Here is a 19,158-nt window from a genome sequence, read left to right on the forward strand (position 1 = left end):
ACAGACACACTAACACACACAGTGACACACACAAACACACACATGCTGTGCAGCTCCCGGAGGCTCCCTGTTCACAAAGGGGAGTGTACACCCATCATTCAAAGCCTTATAGGCCTTAAGAATGCTGACACACACACACTTGATCACTCATACACACAGACACTCACACAAAGACACACAAAGTGCTCTATTTTCTTAGCTTTGATACACTTATAGAGTTCAGAGGTGAGAGGGCTGGAGGTAACAGCATGTTTTTCCAGAGCTTTCTAACCACCTAAATCTGCTGCTACACACACAAGGAGGTCCAGATGGCAGGGTGGAGACAAAAACACTCTCACATATACACACACAGTCATGCTCAATTGCAAAGAAAAGAGGACATGATAAGCACTCATACGTGTCGATCACAGTTCTTCTACCTGGCATAAGTATGACAAGTCTGATTGATGCGCCCAGTTCCAGGTTACATTAGGCAGATTTTTCAGGCTGGAGACCAGTTGACAATTGAGTTTACTGTATTCATTACTTCATTTATTACGGCAAGATGGACACATATGTAGCAGCTACTTGTGTATTATTATGTAGCTATGTGATGTGGGTCTTCACCAAAACCCAGCAGCAGTGCTGAAGGACTCATGACACCTGGTAGCTGATGTGTTAGGGTCATCTAAATCTCAGGCAGCTGAGAGCAGTCACATGTAATCAATGACTGAATTTATCACACAGAGCCAAGAGCTGTCATGCACATGTACAAATGTGTGTGTGTGTGTGTGTGTGTGCGCATTTGTGTTTAGGGGCTTGACCCCTGCTACCTCTTGAGATGCGATTGAAGCTGTCTTTAGCGAGCAATTATAGCCAGAATGACTGTGAAAAAGGTCACAGCCATCCAGCTATCAACACTGCACACCAAATGCCAACTTTGTGTGTCTGTGTGTCTACACATTTGTGTGCCGTACCCAAAATGCCAGCAGCCACACTATCAGGCGTGACCCCCGCCGTCCCCCCTCAGCGCTTGTGGGTAATCTGCAGCAATCCTGCATGATTGATGATTGAATTTGTGTTCCTCACTCCCATAATGTGTAAAGCATTATGGGAGTGAGGAAGTTGTATTATTAAAAAGGGAACGTGACATTAAAGGTTACATTGGCATCATTTAAGTGTGATTATGTGTATGTGTATGTGTGTAAATGTATGTGCTTAGTCGCTATGGGTCAACTGCAGGACAGTTTTTGATGGATGAGGAGCCACAGCGTCTTTTTTTTTGCTGTTATTACAGTCGTCAGGGTCACAGGCACAACTAATTAATGCTTGAATCCTGTGTGGATAAACACCTGCCAGTTAGTTTACAGTCACTGTTGAGGCGTAAATACTGTAAAAATAAATAAAAAATGAGGGAACTGGTTTGGTTTGCCTTGGTTTTTCCTTAGATTCCCTCTTATGGACCTGTCACTCATTCAGATATGCAATATTAAATATTTGGAGGACATTTTTTATTATGAGAAATAATAGAAAGTAATTTACCTTTTTTTTATAAATTTTATTTATTAATCTTATTTTGCCCACTGCATTTTTTTCTTGCATTCCTGGTTTAATTCACAAGCAGAACTCACCTGTTTCAGATTGCCTTATCGTCAAGTATCTTCTGCAGTATTAATGCATGAAAAGAAAGTTTTTATACTGTGCAGCCACCATATGATGTAGCTGTAGGTATCTTTTTTTATCCTTTTTGATGAGCTGTTATTTTGAACTGAAAGAATGTGCTAAAAAAAATGCTTATCTACAGTTTCGGAAGAAAAAAAAAAACACAGTGACCTACCTTCTGGCAATGAGACACGAGCAAAACTAAGTCAGTTAGTTGAGTGAGTGGTGCACAAAACACAGGTCTTATTCTGCAATGAGAATCCGTTTGATGTACAAGTGGACCCCCTGGACAGGATGCATTACCTTAAGAGTTTCAAGGTTTTACTTTTCATGATGATGAAATTAAACAATTTTTCCCTGACAGTGTGTATAGTTATTCACTCTTTCTCCTTGTCCCAGGCCTTGTTTTACTGGCAAATCTCTACCTTTTAAGTCTTTATCATGACTGGATTAGAAACAATTACTCAATTAAGAGGCCTAGTGCTTTAGTTCCAAAAGTGTTTTAGTGGCAGCCTGTTTTGTCCTCTCCTTGGCTGCTGTATTTGCCAGTGTTTCCTGTTTATGTGCACAAGCCATTCCTCCAGATGGTGAGTTGTGTTGCTGTGAGCCAGCAAGCAGAAAAGAAAAGGTGTGATTATACGGACCTTCAATGATGCTCTGTGCCAGAATCACTGGTTTAAGCATTTTAAAAATAGTAGATCTCCAGCTATGTCCCACCATGGTCTCAGCATCATACAGTTTAATGATCCATAAATCTCGACTGAGTACATACCCTTAAGAAAAAGACTAAATAAGACAGTTGCTTATAACCTTACACTCTCTTAACATTGTCATGGCAGGTGTCATTTCTCTCATATGATGCATATCTCACTTCAAAATTCAGTTTCCTGCCGAAGGCCTTCTGAACAACAATTCAAGTCATTGCTTGTTTGCATCTCCTCTACATTTCATAGCTATGGTTGATGATGCTGAGGGCTATACATTTAAGTCTCCACATAAATAAGGCAGCTCACTTGTTACCCAGGAGATCGCTTTTCTTGTTTTGCAGTTTAAAATATGAAAGCTCATGGACGGGACTGTGGGGCGGACGGAGTAAGAAAAGGAGAACATAATGTACATGTGTTCATAGTCAGTTAGTGGAAGGTGGATTATAATTAATGAGCAACAAGAGGATGCTGAACTTTCTCACTGAGCTGTTCGCTGACACAAAGTTGTTATTTCAAGAAACAAACTTCCATGTTATTCATTACGGTGTGTTATTTTATGCTATATGGCCAACCAACCAACGTACCTCTGGGATTTGAACATTTTATCCTGTGAGAGGAAATAAAAGACCAAAAAAATAAATAAAATAAGTTTTGTTTTTTTTTTAAGGGAAGGAGGCCTTCTATCTTCGTATCACACACACACACACAAACACTGGCCTGCCTGGTGCATTTCCCTCCTGTCTTTCCAATTTAAATGCAAATGTTCCCAAATCATACTCCACAATGACGCAGAGGCAAAATCATTTGACGCAGCGATGAATTATATATTTTAATTAAGTAGCCAAAAGAATCACGCCTATTCAGCTCTTTTTTCCCCAATAAGAAATGAATAAATAAATATGGAGGAAGGGATAAAGAAGGGGGATAAATGGGGGAGTCAGGGGAGAGAAGGATAGATGGATTTGGGAGGAGGGTTTGTATTGAGTTTGTGTGATTGCAACGCTAACCGCCCATGGGCTGTCATTATGTGAGCGATCTGAAGCTGTCACATTTCAAAACTGTATTGTTTGCTGATAGACGGGCTAAATACCCCCACAGTTTTAGGCGCGCGCACACACACAGACACACACACACACACACGCACTATCTGGATTTTGATGGGCAAACCAGCACTTAGAATATGAAGAGCAGAGATGGGGATTGTGATGCTCTGACAAGGGATGCAATTTTAATTTCACCCCCTGTCACTCTCCTCAATATCTGCTCAGATGAAATACATATGAGCTGCCAATCTTATGCACATACAAATAGACACACAAGCACAAAGGCACACACAGACACACACAAAAGGCACAATCTCTCAATCACATGGATGCAAACTTTCACTTACTCTTTTTATTTTTTATTTATGTTTTGAAGTCACAGGTTCACATATACAAAGACATTTAATATATTACTCACACTAGAGATCAATATTGGGAGTTGATATTCTGGTATTTCACAGAAACTCTCATGGAAATCTACTCCTTTGTTATTTAAAAAGAAATAATTGTTTTAATCTGGGATTTGTATTTTTAAATGTGACTGCACACACCTTTATGTTTGAATACAAAGAATGATTTATGACACAAGTGTCAGTAGCACCATTAAAGAACTAAAAACTGTAGTCCTAAGTTTCTTACTAATAATTATTGTTCATTAAAAGTAATAAGTTAAGTTACAGTTTTACTTTTTAATGCAGTAACTTTTACCTTTGCATTACTATGGTAAAGCATGTTCATAAACTATGATTTGTTCTTTTATAAATTGTTGATACTAAGTCACAATTGCAAAATAACACCTACACGTCTCTATGATATGCCTCCGGCTTTTAATGATTGGTCAACGGTCTATCTAAACAGTCGTGTCCTTTCCACAAAGCTCCAGCCTAATTAAACCAGCTTCCTTTGATAATAAAAATACCTGCTCCCGAGCTCAGACTTCACTAATAACTCACCTCTTAATGCTTGGACTGAATCAATGTGGTCACAATGTGGGCAGGAGTTCACGGTTGATATTGACTGCACATCCTCCACTATATACTCTGCTACAAGCTGCTTTGGCCTCCTCCTTCAAAGACACTGTTTTATACAAACAATGAGGGCACAAGGTCAAACTTTCAGCCTACTCCACCTTCCAGCTACTATACGTGGAGCATTTAGTTTAGTTAAATATCATTAAGGTCTCACACGGTAACATACATATGTACAGGACAGAGGGTGAGATGTTTGAGGAGAAAATATGTCACTGCACTGCATAAAGGAAACTGCATTAAGTGTCCTGATATATCACTGCATTACTATAAAATTAAGTATTCTATCATCCTTTCTCTTGGTGCTGTTATATTAATTTTGTTGCTAGACCATATTTCAATTTTAGCAGTCTATTCCTGCTTTCATTCAGTAAAAAACAGCTCGATTGCAGTATCTGTGTGTACATGTATGTCTGTGTGTGTGTGTAGCACAATACACATACAGTATGTCACCTAAGTACACTGTGCATTAATTAACCAGGAACGATGCTTACAGCTGCCCAGTTACCACATATGCTAAAACATCTTGTGTCACCTGTAAGAAGACAAAGTAATGGTCTTATACAATTACTCCAGAAGATGGTGAAACGGTATTTACCAGTTTATTTGCTTTATCTTGTAGCTTCAAGAGAAGTGACGCACTGTAGTAAAGTGTCGGTGGGGACTGTTTGAGAAGTGGTTGTGGTCTTACTAGAGTGGCTGGATACAGACAACACTGGACAGCAGTGAACTCCTGTGTGTCATGAAGAACAACAAATTGTCATCAAATTTTTCATTAGAAGGAACATCTTCAGTGCCATTATCTTAATTATGTCTAATGAAAATTACCTTTTCATAATTACTAAGAGTTGCTTTGACATAACAAAATCACACAATTCGTGCCATTTGAAAGCCCCAGACTATAATTATAATTCAGGTGTAACCGTTTTGCAGGCACAAATAGTTTTGCAGCTTAAGAAAATCATTCTTTGTTCTTAACTGTATTTCACTATTTGAGCACAAAGGCATTTTTTAAGCAGTAAGGTGGGTGATTTATGAAAACCCCCCCTTGTGTTTTTAATGTATGTGACTGTTTCGCTATTTTATGACATTTTTAGTCCATCGGTTAAAGCTTTTTCGTGTTCTTGAACGTCATTCAGCAATTCTTGTGAATATTTGTTTTGCTCTCTCCAAGATGCTTTAATGTGTTGTAATGGTGTTCATGTTCAACTCTAACAAAGAAAGCCAAAGGAGTGAAGGATAATACACGAGAGATACTGCGTGTACTGAAGACAATCAGATGGTAAAGGAAAGCGAGAGGGAGTACAAGGGGGAAAAAAAGGAAAATAGTTAAAGCTAAACAAAGAGCAAGAGGTAATGGGAGATGGCAGTTGTTTTCAACATCTGGAGTCTGGCAGCAAAAGAACAAGGAAATCCACTTAAAAATGTTTTGCTGCTATTTAGTGTTCACTCTGTTCCCCACATGCAGACATACACACCTTACTCACTGCATGTCTCAGCGGCAGGCAGACCCTTAGACAACCTATGTCTGTACGAGAGTTGGCCCATCTCTCCAGGCTGAGCAGAACACAGGGGTTTGGAATAAGAGAAGAAGGAGGCTGCCTTTTTAATTGGAGGATCTGGGTTCAAGCCCCCTTGTTGGCAGGCATCTGCCCTGCTCAAGTGCCCCTGAACAGGATAGTGAATTCATTAGAACTCTTGTGGTGTAGTTCAGTTGTAGCTGACCCTGATCTTTGACCTTTCGGCTTCTAGTGGAAGAGAGAAAACAAAACAGCAGTTTCTGAGTAGGGATCTTCTCTGACTAATTCACACAAACTGCATGTGTTTAAGGTGCAGAAAAGCAGAAATATTATGGGGTAGATTTCCACTGAATAAAGGAGGGCCACTGTGTCTGTCCTCAACCTTCATCATGGAACAGCTTGTAAAATTCTAAACTGTCCTATTTACATTTCTGGTTGTTTTCAAAATAAAGAAAAAAGCTCAGTAGTCTGAAAAATTGACTTCTTTGCATGCTTTCCAAGAGGTAAATGAGAGAAATGATACAAAAATGTAGAGCTGAACGATGGTTGCCAAGCAACGAGTTTGAATCAAGTCATAATCAAGCACATAACTCTTCAGTGAAACCTCAATTAGTTATTTTTACACTTTTCTCCCTCCAGGTTTTTGTGTAGATTAAAGAAGTGAGGTACAAAAAACTAAGTAGGGCTGCTAGGCAAGTTATAATATCTTAAGATATATAAGATATCTTCAGTTAGAGCCAGGCTAGATGCTACTTGGTTTCCTGTACTTGTGCTAAGCTAAGATACTAGCTACAAGAAGTAGCTTCATATCAGTCGTACAGACACGAAAGCACTATTACCAAGTACCAATCTTCTCATTTAAACCTTTTATACTTCCCAAAATGTTTTTTTTTTTGACAATTTTGTTGATTTGCCAAAAAAAGAAGATTAAAGTCTTCTCATTAAATTCGCTGTGTCAGCTATAGTTACACCGGACTTGCGGTCTTCCTAGGCTGCTGCCATGCTGTTAATTGAGTCTGGGTAAATGAAACCTTTAACAGCATCTGTACATATTGAGATGTGTTTTGGACTTATTAGAACTTAATAAAAGGGGGAAAAGTTACATGCTGTTGTGTCCTTGAACAAGACTCAACTCACGAGTAGTAGCCTTGTGTGTACGGTAGCCTCTACCTACAACAATTTCCTTATTGATTCTCACAAGGAAATTACAAAAGGAGAACGTAAGAGAGGTTCACTTTCTTTTGGCAAGAACTTTTAAACTATAAACATTGTATGTGAAGTAACAATGAGGTGACTGATCTATAAAGTAGTGTTGTTTTACATGAAAGGTTTGTGTGTTTGTTTATAGCGTACTATACCTTTAAGAGCTGCTGGCCATAGCCCATCCCAGGGAGGATGGACCCATTAGGCTGATGAACACAGAGAAAGACAGTGAGAGTGAGATAGAGATACACATAAATAGAAAGAGGTTTGACAGTGAAAAGGCTAATAACAGTGAGAGAAGTAAGGGAAGGATTACTCTTTGAATTAAGGGAGTGTGACGACGAAAGAAATAAAATCTGCAAAGGCCAAAGAGAAAAGAAAGGGAAAAGGCCACTCCTGGGACCATAATAGTGAAAGGAGATAGAGAGACTCAGAGAGATACAGGAAGAGGACAGGAAGCAGCTGTCTCTCCATCTCTTACATGCTGTTGTAGGCGTCTATGGGTCTGTCAGTCAAACAGGACCACAGGCGGACTCAATCACTCGCCAGCTCTCTGTCTCTCGTATGCACTCCTGCTGATGACTTTGCTGTGTGTGTGTCTGCAGATGGCAAACCTTGTGACATCGTTATGCTGTGTCGTTCTGGCAGCGGTGGTGGTAGCCTACGCTCAGAGACGCAGTCAGCTTGGTGAGTACGCACCTTATTTTCTTCATTGCACTATGACTCTTCTTTGATGGAGCGTTTTCCGCCTCCTATTTGGTCCTGGTCTCGGTCCTGGTCTCCTCTCAACTTTCTTCTGTATTAGCGGTGCTGCAGTTCTGTGTCATTCATGCTCTGACACTCTACTCTTAGTTTGCGTTTGTCAATTTTTTTATCCTGATTTAGTTGACCACTGGAGTTAGGGGAAGATTTGCTGTGGGTTTATTTTGCAGGGCGTCATTTGGCCAGTTTGAGCTGCACCAGCTGATTATTAGTTGTGAGGTCAAAGGGTTACCCGTAAAAAAGCAATGTACCTTAGGAATCCACTGTTTTCCTAGTTTCTAACAAAGAAACAATAGCTGACCAACTCAGTCATCCTTCAATAGTTGGTGCTAATAATTTGGCCACATTGCCAAGGCTGCCTCCATAACAAATGGAACTTTAACAAAGAAGCCAGTCAAGCCAATTGATGATCATGAACAGTTTCCAAATAGTTTGTGTGCTGAGGTTTGCGGGAGAAAAGCGAAGTGTAAAGGTCTACATAATCCAGTGACTGCTTTTGTAAAGGTTCACACAGGATGCATGGCCATAAATTAGACACGGTGTGTGTAATAAATGATGTACGTGTGTTTAACAGGGGAGTCAATATGTCACTCTGCCTGTTTAAGTCAGCTGACCCCAAGACACAGTTTAAGGAAGTCAATAAGTCCACTGTGACGCACATCACTGTCACGAGGGGGTCACACACAGGCTTACACACACAGACTCAACCATATGCAGGCATAAAAAAAAGAGTAGAAATGGCTTAGGAAATAGGAATGTTGTCTTTGGGGATTAGGTGAAAGCACCAGAGAGGGTACGTGAAAGATGGAGATGGAAAAAACAAACAAAACAGAATAGATGAAGACAGGAGGAAGTCAAGAAATGATGGAAGGCAAACAGAAAAAGACAGATTGAAAATCAAAGTCGGGAGGACTACCTGTGCGTTGTGAAGCACAGAGAGAACATGCCGTTTGACAAGAAACTTTTATGTTCTGTTCATTTTATTTTAATGTAACTTAATTCTTATACAAAAATCCTTAAAAATCCAGGTAAACTTTTTTTCACCAAACTGACATGGTTACGTGGTAAATTAAGCAGTACTTTACTTTTATTTTCCTGCTGAAGAGCAGAACGTAAGTACAATAGAGAAAGCAAACAAAGTAAAGAGAGAAAAAGGTGAAAAGCCAACACTTCAGGGAATAACAGATATGGATAGGAGGAGGAATGAATAACATGAATAGAAGAAAGAGAGCTGTCAGTTGAGTCTTTGGGAAGAGCTCAGTGTGCGAGTGAGCACTGTAGTGTAGCTGTCACTGTCTATCAGTCGCCTTTGTTTTTTGTGCTACATAGAATCAGCTGCTACATGCACACACATGTCTACAGTATACACACAAATTCAGTACAACACAACTTTGTCTATAAATGAAACACATCATAATATGTAGCAGCAACAATGTTGCCACAAATACCTTCGCTCCTAAAATCATATGTTCACACACACACACACACAAACAGAGAGAGAGAGACAAATACATGTCTGTCTGTCTTGGAAAGTGCCTTGTTTCTCTGACAAATTGGTAGGCAGTTTGATTGACACGAATCCCTGGGGTATGACCCACTTGGCAGAGGGCATGTAGAACACACACACACACACACACACACACACACACACACACACACACACACACACACACACACACACACACACAGTCCATACAGACGAATACATTTAGGATGAACTCTTCTTGTTAGGTCTGACTCAATTTGTAGAAAATGCACATAACCAACAAGGCAGGCAGTATCATTGTGCATGTGTGTTTGTGTGTGTGTGTGTGTGTGTGTGTGTGTGTGTATGATCTTTAGCATACAGAAAATCCACTTGAGGTGCCATAATTATTGACAGCAGTGCATTGCCAAATCAAGACTACAGAAACACTGTTAGAAAAATATTTAGTTACGACCTCTACACATAGAGAAGTGCATGTTGTCTGGAAGGCAAGAATAAAATAGAGAGACAAGGGAAAGAATGACATACATACATAAAACAAAGGCAGAAAAAATGAAGGATGGAGCAAGATGAGTAAACTTGGTGTGTAGTTGTAATATCCTGTGTGTGTAAAATTGCCATTTAACGTACACCGTCCAGTAAATGTTGGCCATTTTCAATGTTCCATTCATTATAATGATTCATTTTAAAAATTTAAACAGGAAATTACAGTTACTATAAATTTGGGAAATGAGGTAAGTTGACAAAAAAATCAAAAATATAAACAGAAAAAATCTACATTACTCAATTAGCAGTAATAGCAATACTAAAAATAACAAACATGACTCTAAACCTATTTCTGCCATTTAAAAAACACAAAATATTTCAAATGTCACTATGCCATTGCATGATTTTTGTCATTAGTAAGACTTTATAAAAGTATTTCATGACACTGTGGAAAGTTCACTGAATGTGCCATTTCCATTTAGCTTTTGTAATGCAATTCATGTTGACAGAAAAAAAAAAAAAAAAGGATGGAAACCCTAGCAACGGAAACGACAGTCCCTTACCGAAACATCACTTGAAACAACAAAGGAAAAAGGAAATAATTGAAAGCCATAAACCCACAGAGAGAAAGACGGTGAGACTCACAGGTCACGCCAATTATACTGCCTTGAATATGAATTTGATTTGTGATTGCCAGTGAAAAATAGATGAGGAGATTGTTAGAGGGGCATGGGAAAGATATTGGGTGGGTGGAGAAGACAGATATGAAGAAAGACATGAGAGAATATGGAACAGATGAGGAGATGAGAGTGAAAGTGTGGGAGACAGACTCAGAGAGTGGCAATGCAGAAAGCAGTAATTCAGAGTGTTTTTATGGTATGTTACTTATACACACATAACTCCTGTTATCTATAACAAAATAAAACACTGGTTTGTTAATATGACAAACTTAAATCCTAACATCAGCACCAAACAGCAAAGAGTGTAACTTTCAACATAAAGTTTCCTGCTGTCCTAAAGCAAAGCACTGAATGCTAACTAGTACAAGTTATGCTGTACTTTTCTGCTGACCGTCATCTCTGCACCTCACCGTGGTCACAGAGGAGATGAAGGGGGGCGGGGGGGAAACTTCAAGGATCAATAACATCATTTGTATGCATTAATACCAGTTAGAGACTATATTGTACTTCCAGCAGAACAAAGGTTCATGAGAAGTTCATGTTTCATGCCCTATAGGTTCACAGTTCACAGTCTGCTGGCCCCCTTTGATCATATAGGTTCTTATATTGTGAATCTAAAATCCAAAACTTTAACTCCAAACTGAGTTCAGTCCATTTATATTTACTTGAACATGGTCCATAGGGTACCATCGTACTAATATTATCTAATATCAGATTAAAATAAACTAACCTATAAACTCATCTATGATCATATAGGACTGTTTATGGATTTCGTTTTTACCTCTTCACATGAGGTTGCACGAGGCAGAGTTCAGCCTGATGTCCTGATCAACTCCCTGCTTACTCAGACATAGATAAATCTTAGGAGTGGTTCAGTGTCTTGCTCAAGGCCACTCCGACATGTGACTGGAGGAGCCCGGGACCGAACCAACAACTGTGGCATTGGTGGACCAACCCCTCCAACTACTGCACCAGAGCCCCCCCAAGTGTCGCCCCAAAGTGAATTCTCTAATGCATAGAGAAGCTAAAGCTTGATCACATACATACAAAGTGAGCCTTATTTTCCTTCACCATTTGTCTTTACATTTAGTCATTTAAGCAGATTCCTTTATCCAAAGCGATGTACAAGTGAGGTACCAGGCAAGCAAAGGTACCACATTGTCTTAATGTGGTGCCTCCTTTACTCATCTCTCTTTCACTTTTCTGTTCTGTTTCCACTTTATCTTGACATATACCAGAAAGTCCAGACTCAAAGCAATACAATTGCATTGACAGGGTTCATTACACAGTAAATGCTTAAGACAACTGAAACACTAATGAACAACACTCAACAGATATTATAGAAATGGATCAAAATGAATTAATACAAATAAAAACTGAATGAAGTTAATATGGTGTGATTTAGATTAAGGCAACAGTACAGTTATCTCTGCTCCCCCTCTGCCGTCTCTGCTTTGTAGCGTGTGTGTGTGTGTGTGTGTGTGTGTGTGTGTGTGAGAGAGAGAGAGTGAATGTGGTGACATCATTCTGTTGACTGTGAGAGCATGTTATTTATTGGAGTCCATATCCTGATTGAGAGACAAACGTTTCCACTCATAATTATCCCCTTCCTCTCTTCATCTCCCTTCTTCTGTGTCTATATGCCTCTCTGTTTCCCCTCCCTCCTCCTCCTCTCTTTATTAATACTTCCTCTTCCTCCACTTCACTTCACCATCCAGATCATCCACACTTGTCAGGCTCTCATTTTCTTAAATACAGGCTTCTCTTCTCTCCATGTTTGTCTAATTTGTCATAACTATCTCTTCCTCTCTCTGCATCTTTTTTATCTCTTTGCTCCATTTCTGTCTCCATCTCCTCTATCCCCATTCCTGAATCCATCACCAAAGTGGTCAACAGCAGATTTATCGGCGATGACATCATTTACCGCTGACGCTACGGCAGTGTTTCATCTGTAGCCTTTGCTGAGCTTCTTTACCTCGCAATGACTCTATCTAATTACTATAGACAGAGGCGTAAGAGGAGGAGTGAGACAGATCAGAACGGCAGAAGGGAAGGGAGTGGATAAGAGACAGTGGGAAAGTATGAGGTTAATTCTAACACTAATTATATTATATTGCAGCTGTCAAAACTATTTATTCCTGAGCATTCGGCACGTGCTGCTATGGCTTTTCACCATGCCTGGGCGTGCACTTTGCTACACTAGCCCCATGTATCTACACCCTTGTGTATGGATCATGCAAAAATTCAAATTAAATTAATCCTTCCAGAAAAATCCTGCATGACAGTGAAATATAATTAAATTCCTGTGCATATAGGGATGGTTGTATGGGCTGAAGTAGTGTTATTTCCGGTACTGAGAGTTAATTGTAGAGGCTCAGCTTAGTTTAATAAGCTTTTCCATATATTTTTCACTTAAGAGGGATTTGAAAGTACACACACACATTGTTTGATTTTCATAATAATAAAGAAGTGGCACGAAAGTGAGACAAAGACATCTGACCACACTGCACAGTTATGAGGCTTAAGTGCACAGTAAGACTAGTCAATGCAAGTAAAGCAAAATAACTGGGATATTACTGACAACCCACTGAGAGAGCTTGGGCCGTAAAGTTCACAGAACAGAATGCACAACACTAGCAAAACTAAAAACCCTCACGATGAAAGCATTTGATATCAGCTGCTATTTGTTATTTGTGCATGTCGTTTACAAGTACAAAAGACAAATCCAGACAACTAAGTGTAATCAATTATTAATGGGATTTAACTGCTCTCTGACAGACAGTTGCTGAAAATAAATAAGCACTAACATTGATGTCTCTGTTTAGTGTGTCTGTCTGTTTTGTATGTATGAACCATGTTCTGCATGTGCCAGCAGAGAACCTTGTTCGCACTCATTATCCTGAGTAGCTCTCAGACTAATCAGTGTTCCCTGTTTGACACACTGCTGGTATTAAATTTAAGATGAAGCTCAACCGATTGATTGACTGACTGGATTGGCAGATGGATTACAGTCTGACTGACTGGATGACTTGGAGACAGTATTGTAAGTATTGTAATACTAATCCTATTCAGTCATGGCTTTGAAATGCAGAAAGTAGAGGAAACAGTTTTACAATATTGCTAAAAGAAAAGAAATGGACAAAACCACATTCTCTGTAGTGTGATTTGTGTCTATCTTGCGGTCTTATTTTGTATTTGCCTAAATGATCTTCAGTTGAAGACAACTAGGAGACATCTGAATCAGGTTCACATCAGATTTCTCCTTTTGCCACAGAGCTCCATGTGGCCCACCATACTTCATGACACACCAATCCACCTGGTATTATTTTACTACACTACCTCTAGACCAGGGGCTGCCAATGCTGTTCCTTGCCACTACCCTGGTTGTTTTCTCACTAACTCTGCCCAACTAACAGGTGATTACCTGGTTCAGGTGTGTTCAGTCAATCAAGACCAAAATTGGCTACCCCTGTCCTAGACACTTGAGCTGCTTGATTTAGGGCAGCAACCTAATCCCAACTGGAAAGCTAGTAACCTACTGTTTTATGGCAGAAGACTATGCCCTACAAATCAAAGGTGATAACTTTCATCTCAGCACTCAACTGCAAATCACCTCCATGCATACTCAAAGGTTGCAGTTTGATTAGGGCAACAGAACCACATCATCTGCAAGGAGGAAAGCCTTAAAGTCTCTAAGCGGTGTGTAAACTCATACACATACATATACATGTGCACATTTATACTATATACTGGGGGTATCAGCACATCAGATGCAAATCATTTTACACTGATTTGTGTTTAGCTTTTAGCTAATGTTAGTAAAGGTATTAAAAAGCAGGTTTTGACCATTAGACTAATTAAAGTTCACAACCCATCGCAGCAACACAAAAATGAGTTGAGCAGCACAAAATATGGAGGGTTTCTGATAAAAGCTTAGCCTAATAGATAGTTTTACTAGAGAAGACTTACAACTCTGTTGGTCCACTTGTGGTTGTAGAGTGGTTATTATCTTTATCATCATCATGATAGAGTACTCATGAAATTAAATGTTAATTCTGAACCACAGCAAGCCAATGTGGATATTTTATTGACCTGAAACTGGATTCAGAGTGGAAGTGGCAGAACACAGTTCTTACAAGGATGCAGCTTACGATTTTCCCTTCTAAATGTGTGTTACTGGTCATGGGTTTGAGTAAAATGAAATACACAATGTGAGATATGAATTAAAAAACAAAAACAAACGTAATCTGTAGAACACATTATTGTTTGGTTCTGAATGGTCTGTAATTGGTCTGGTATAGATGTAGGCTTCCCGACTGTCTGATAAAATCTGTCTGGTAATGGGCCATTTCCAACCAATCACAGTCCTTTATGCTTAGATATGGAATCTCAGAATCTCCCTGTCTGTACTGTGTGCTTGCAATGTGTCTGTATGTGAGTGTTTATAAGAACAATATGTGGATGAGTGTGTTTTTGGAAACATATGTGTGGGTGCCCCGTCCACCTCCTTTAACTCAATCTTTTAGGAGGGATTCCCAGTAAAGCTTTGATCAAGGCTCTTTTTCTCTGCCTCTCTCTTTCTCTCTCATGGCCTCTTCACAAAAGCCCCAAACAGTTAGAAACATGACACATTCACTTTAGAATTTCAGTTTGTTTCATGTCTTTAAAGAAACCCAAGAAAGAATAGTTAAAGAAATAAATATTCTTGATGTTTCTTGATGAAACATTGTAGATAATGACTACTTATCATCTTGGTTCTTTCTTCATGGCCATGGTGTATTGACAGATGACCCAGCTGTAGTACTGAAGAGACGGAACTGTCAATCTGGATTCTTTTGTTTCTTTCTTTTTTTTTTGTTTTTTGCAGCTGAAGGCTAAAAATATTTTAACAATAAAATGACTCAAAATTGAATTGAAAGTCTGTTAAGTAAAACTAAGTAAAAATAAAACCAGGAGGAGGCACTGGTGTTTATGTAGATCTAGTCAGTACACCAGATAGTACAGTTTCTTCTACAGAACAAATTATTAGCCATATTCTGAAGAATTGTCATAAAGCCTCAAATACAAATATTAGCTTTTTAAATTCAAAAAAGTTGCTTAATGACAGAATAATGCCCCTTCTTATGAAAGAGAATATACTGTTTGAGTCACAGAATGTTTTTTAAAAAAAGGATATTGTCCACACTTTGAATGATCCTTGGGAAAGAAATTAAGCAACCCACATGTGTGACTGACTCTAACCTCTGCCCCCCCCTGCAACACAGAACCCACAGTTACACATCAATACAATGCCAAGAAAATCAAAAACAGAAAGAAAACTTCTAGATCTCACACAAACCTCTCCACTCTCTTTTTATCCGAGTCTTTCTGATGTTGCCCTCCAAAAGTGATCAGGGCGGCAAAGTTGTGCAGAGAGCACAAATGAGCATCGAGTTCTTTGTGCTCCACCTTTCTTCTGATTCGCTTTATTTCTCCGCACACCACTGTCTCAGTCTTCATCATCTCTGTGTCCTCCAACATCCCCACCTCTCTTTCAGATAGGAACAACTTCCTTTATCTTCCACGGACGTTCTATTTGGTTATTTTTTTCATCTTTCTCACTGCCTCTTTCAAACGCACTCTCAAGAAGAAAGCAGACACAGGACAAGGAGGACACAGAAGTGAAACTATTGAGCAGCACAATACCTCATCAGCTGGTGTATACACCCTTACACTGGCTTGTGCAATCCATTAAAAGAACCAAATGATATGAGTTTGCTGGTGTATGTATGTCTGTGTGTGTGGGTTTGTGTGTGTGTGTGTGTGTTGCCTAATGTGAGTCATTAATGAAAGTGTATTGTAATGAGGCTTACAGCAGGTCACAGCCAGCCAGTGTTTAATGACAAATAAATAGTGAACAGAGTGCTGCAGAGGCTTTCGGGTCAGACAGCATTTAGCATTTTGGAGCTGGTACAATACATTTTATTAGTGTTTTATTCTGAATCATGAGCACACACACAAACATAAAAATGCACACTTATTGAGCTCTATAAAACACAACAGTGCTTCTGCTTTGTGTCAGGTAAAGGATGGGCCTGCACTTGTGTGTGTGTGTGTGTGTCTGTTTGTGTGCTGCTGAGGAATTAGGAATCTTGCAAACACTGCTTCACTGATCTGACTCAATATTCTAGGTGGTAGGTGCTTGTATGTGAGGGGTTTAACACACATTTGACTTCCAACATACAACTGTTTCTAATTTCTAATAGAGGTACCAGAGAGAGTGCAAGCTCTGTCATACACATGTACAAAGTTCAATGATTTTTTTTTTCATGTAGCCCTAATAATGCCTTAATTAACTTTCCAGTACCCTGTTGTGCAGGCATTAAGTTTGTGTGTTTGTGTGTGTGCGCGCGTGTGTGTTAGCATCTGTGCATAATGAAAGCACAGGGAAATAAAAGTGGATTAAAGCAGAGGTAAATATTTGGAAAGATTATCAGTTATAAGTTTGATATTATTAATCTTACTTTGAATGCTGCTGTGGTTCAAACACTGTGCGGCTGGCTGTGAGGCGTTGCAATGAATTTTCAATTACTTGCCACACAAATAGAAACTTCTGCACCTTTGCCTCTTGTGCTGTATTTCACACTGTGTGAAAACCCTCCTGAATATACATACTGTACAGTTTGTGATGGTTTATACATACTTAATATATTGTGTTGCTCTTTAGCTTTCATGATGTGATGGCCCGGCTCACAAGATAGTCTTACTTTATAACAAAAATATAGCTTTGTTTTGGGTCTCACTTTGTTAAAGCAAAGGACTTTTGGGTTCTTTTTAGCATCCAATTGTTTTATTACTGTCCCATGTGGGATAAATGCAGTCAGACAGATGTGTGAAAACCTATTTTAAGCAGTTTAAAGAAGCTGGTATTTCTGTTTTAGATGAAACAAGGATCCTATGCCTTGTTTGACAGAATGTTTAGGTAAAATCGATATTGGCAACAAAAGAGCCGCCTGCACATTCAAAGAGATCAACTTAACAAATCAATTTATTTTAGTCATTAAAAAAGGCAATTCATTTGTAGATGGACAGAATCGCCCCTTATTTAATCTAGTGACCATTTACAAGATAGATTTTCTGTTTCCAGAGTCATTTTGTTGATTCTAAGCCATTAAATCTCGAGTTGTGTTTTCTCGTGCCATTAAAATCACTGAGCCCCTACTAGTTCTCCCAATTCTTCCTGATAAACTGTTCAATAAGTTAATGTTGCCAGGAACCTAATGTAATTCCAGCCAATATGAGCAGAGTTTTGGCTAATGTGCTTTTGCAATAAAACTTTGTTCCAAGACATTGAAACTGAATCAGAAGAGGCTTAAAAGGGGTCTTGGACCCTTCATTGGTGCAACACTTCTAAATATACACATTTAATTTGATCTATTGTTAACATAAAGGTCTTCAGTGTGATGCACTGTGGGGAGAAGGTACGAGAGCGGCAGGGGTAAAAGATTGCCATTTATCACACTGAACTTCAGTTTGATTTAATTCAGCTCAACTTTATTGTCATTCCTCTCAACTTAAGTCATTCCGCTTAACTCAAGTCCATGGAGAAAGGAAAGAAATGAAAAGAAAGATCCAAATACAATGAAGCAATGGAGAGTGCAATAAAAACAGGACAATGAGTGCCACTTCAGAAACTAAAAAAGAAGACAAAACAGGGAAACCTAATATCCTCAGTAGCGTTAAAGTTACCTGTGTGAGATTTAATAGTAACATATAGTTAATAGTAATTACAGCAATAGAGATGTTCATAATAAAGCATTGGTGGATATGCAAAAGTAGGGATAATATTAAAAAGGGTTTATTCATAAAAAGGCAAACAACAGAAATTCTTTCCTAGGGAAGACAAGAGAACACTCACTAACAGAGGTACGAATATTTGACAAACAGCGGACAAGCACAAAATAGTGAAAACAAATGATGAGAAAACTAATAATTAATTTTAAACCAAGCAAGAGCGTGCACACACGAAAACACCCAAGATTAACAATTCACTAAAGAGGGCGCACACACAGGGACCAAATACACAAGAATGAACAAAAAAACTAAATGTCTAAACAGAGACAGGCTAACAGAGACAAACAGGTAACCAAACACTGGAAAAGGGATAAACAAACATAGACAAATGAGGCCCCACACTGGCAGACAGGATGTGTGGCATAACACAGGTGAGCAGTGTGAACAGAGTAACAAAACAGACAACAAAGGCGAACGAAACAGGACGAACCGGGGAGGGAACTGGGGGGAGCTGGGTTTGAATGTACTGGGAAACTGGTGAAAATAATCATGATTAACGAGACCAAAAAGACTAAAAGAACAAGTGGGGATGAGGCGCTACAAGTGGAGAAGGAAGTGGAGAAATGAAAACCAACAAAAGTCCAGGATCATGATAATGATAGTGAAATGTTATACTTTATCTAGCAGTTTAGTCAGAGTGACCATTTAAACATTGGAATACAAACATTATTCTAAATGGAATATTAACAATGCAATAGACATGTCATAGATTAAGGCAGTGATAAAAGACATATAAAAAAGTAATACTAACAAAGAGATCGGTCTTTAT

At 39.0% G+C, this 19,158-nt stretch overlaps 1 protein-coding gene across 3 annotated transcripts in view; it reads left to right on the forward strand.

The window, feature by feature from the left end:
* Window positions 1–19,158, forward strand: part of cntfr (ciliary neurotrophic factor receptor) — a 248,225-nt gene that overhangs the window by 118,426 nt on the left and 110,641 nt on the right. For all 3 annotated transcript variants that reach the window (XM_067483893.1, XM_067483894.1, XM_067483892.1), the window contains one exon: window positions 7,748–7,829. In XM_067483893.1, the coding sequence (XP_067339994.1) occupies window positions 7,748–7,829 (82 nt within the window). The remainder of the gene's footprint in view (window positions 1–7,747; window positions 7,830–19,158) is intronic.

The sequence above is a fragment of the Channa argus genome, chromosome 18 (assembly GCF_033026475.1).
Source record: "Channa argus isolate prfri chromosome 18, Channa argus male v1.0, whole genome shotgun sequence".
Classification (NCBI taxonomy): domain Eukaryota; kingdom Metazoa; phylum Chordata; class Actinopteri; order Anabantiformes; family Channidae; genus Channa; species Channa argus.